General features: G+C 43.5%; 1 protein-coding gene across 1 annotated transcript in view; it reads left to right on the forward strand.

Moving 5' to 3' along the window:
- Window positions 1–684: 684 nt before the first annotated feature.
- KIAA1958 overlaps window positions 685–1,001 on the forward strand; it is a gene marked incomplete at both ends in the record, with an annotated part of 43,992 nt that continues 43,675 nt past the window's right edge. Inside the window, 1 exon segment of the mRNA XM_079331617.1 lies at window positions 685–739. Coding sequence (XP_079187743.1) covers window positions 685–739 — 55 coding nt within the window.

The raw sequence follows: 1,001 nt of genomic DNA on the forward strand, positions 1-1,001 counted from the left end.
CCCTTTTGTTTCCCTTTGGGATCTTCAGTAAAGTAAGTGTCTTTGATCAGAGTGGGCAATCAGGCATTAAAAAATCTCTATCATTTTTTGAAAACAGGAACATAACCATATAGCAGTGATCAAACATCCAAATGTACACGAGACTTTACTTCTCATTGACTCCAGTGGAAGCTTTCTTCCATCACCAGTGCTATAGTTTGAAAGCTTGATTGTTCAGTCCCTTCACCTAAGAACAGCTGCATCTCCACGAAAGAAATAGGCAAGAAAGGTCTCCAAGATACAGTTATTTTATGCAGCAAGTTTTTTTTTTTTTCAAAATATGTTTAAAGTTGACAGCAACTGGTTTTTGTCATTTCGAATTTCACTGTCTATCCTTATGGGATTAAGGCCGGAGAAAAGCAAAGCCACTGATGATCTAGTAGGTTAGAGGTTTCAAATGAAATAAAGAGAAATTAGATGAAGCAACTGGAGCCAGACGATGAGGCACGCCGTGAGATGTGCGGATGGTGTGCCTGAGTAGCTGGAAGACCCTTATGGCTACAGTCAGCCAGGCTGAAGACAGAGCTCTGCTGAGGTGACTGCTGTCCTGTTCCGCCCTTATGCGAGACCCACAGACTTTGTAATCTCTTTGTTACTCCCGATACTCCTCATTTACATAAAAATTGGCTGCCAGCCTGTTTGGGCATGGAGGGGGGGTTGCCCGAAGCAGCCATCGTGAAAAAGGACAGCGAGCTGCACTGTACGGGACTTCAGAACATCAAAGATCCCCGTGGGCTGGATCAAGCGCCAGTGATCCCCCTCACTCTCTCTTTCCATCTCATTTCTTTTTCTCTCTATCCCCTTCTCCCTCCATCCTCTTTCTTCCTCTTTCTCATATCAGATTGCAAAGTTTACGAAAACAGCCATTTGCTCGCGGTGTCCCTTCAAGCGAGTGACCATTTGTAATTTTCCCTTCAAATAAAATTGAACCTTGTTAAAGGATCACCAGTGGTTTTTTTAGT

This window comes from Erithacus rubecula (assembly GCF_903797595.1).
Source record: "Erithacus rubecula genome assembly, contig: SUPER_Z_unloc_6, whole genome shotgun sequence".
NCBI lineage: Eukaryota > Metazoa > Chordata > Aves > Passeriformes > Muscicapidae > Erithacus > Erithacus rubecula.